General features: G+C 68.0%; 1 protein-coding gene across 1 annotated transcript in view; it reads left to right on the forward strand.

Moving 5' to 3' along the window:
* The window catches only part of LOC104126843 (ATP-binding cassette sub-family B member 10, mitochondrial), a gene marked incomplete at its 5' end in the record, with an annotated part of 19,796 nt that overhangs the window by 10,473 nt on the left and 8,635 nt on the right, over window positions 1-688 (forward strand). Inside the window, 2 exons of the mRNA XM_035894924.1 lie at window positions 3-398; window positions 533-686. Of these exons, the coding sequence (XP_035750817.1) occupies window positions 3-398; window positions 533-686 (550 nt within the window). The remainder of the gene's footprint in view (window positions 1-2; window positions 399-532; window positions 687-688) is intronic.

The raw sequence follows: 688 nt of genomic DNA on the forward strand, positions 1-688 counted from the left end.
AGGGGGGGGGGGGGGGAGGTGACACACGTGTCCCCACACTAAGCCACCCTGGTCCCACCAGTGCCGTCACCGAATTCACCTGTGATGTCACCTACGCCGGGATGCTGAGCCGGACACTGGGACGTCTCCAACGTCGTGTCTTTGCTGCTGTCCTGCGACGGGATGTCACCTCCCTGCAGGTGACAGGGACCGGGGCAGTGACTGCACGGGTGACAGAGGACGTGAAGGCCACCCATGCGGCGGTGGCCGAGGCGCTCAACCTCTTGCTGTGGTACCTGGCACGGGGCGTTTGTCTCCTGGTCACCATGGCGTGGCTGTCACCCCACCTGGCTTTTGTCACCTTCCTGTCACTGCCCATCCTCCTGCTGCTGCCCCGGGGCATCGGCAAGATCCAGCAGGTATGGGGTGGGGGGAGAGTGGGACACACAGGTCCCTTGTCACCTCCCTGTGCTCACTGTCCCCTCCCTGCACCCCTTGTCCCCTCCCTGAGCCTGCCATCCCTGTCCCCCTGAGGTGACACTGCTGTCCCCAGGGGCTGGCACGGCGGGGGCAGGAGGCGCTGGCGGGTGCCACCAAGGTGGCAGTGGAGACCTTCCAGGCCATGGCCACCGTCCGCAGCTTCGCCCACGAGGCCGGGGTGGCCGAGCGGGACCCCCAGCGCCCGCGCCACGTCCACCCGCTGGGGGGG

The sequence above is a fragment of the Egretta garzetta genome, unplaced genomic scaffold (assembly GCF_000687185.1).
Source record: "Egretta garzetta isolate BGI_Z169 unplaced genomic scaffold, ASM68718v1 scaffold685, whole genome shotgun sequence".
Taxonomy (NCBI): Eukaryota; Metazoa; Chordata; class Aves; order Pelecaniformes; family Ardeidae; genus Egretta; species Egretta garzetta.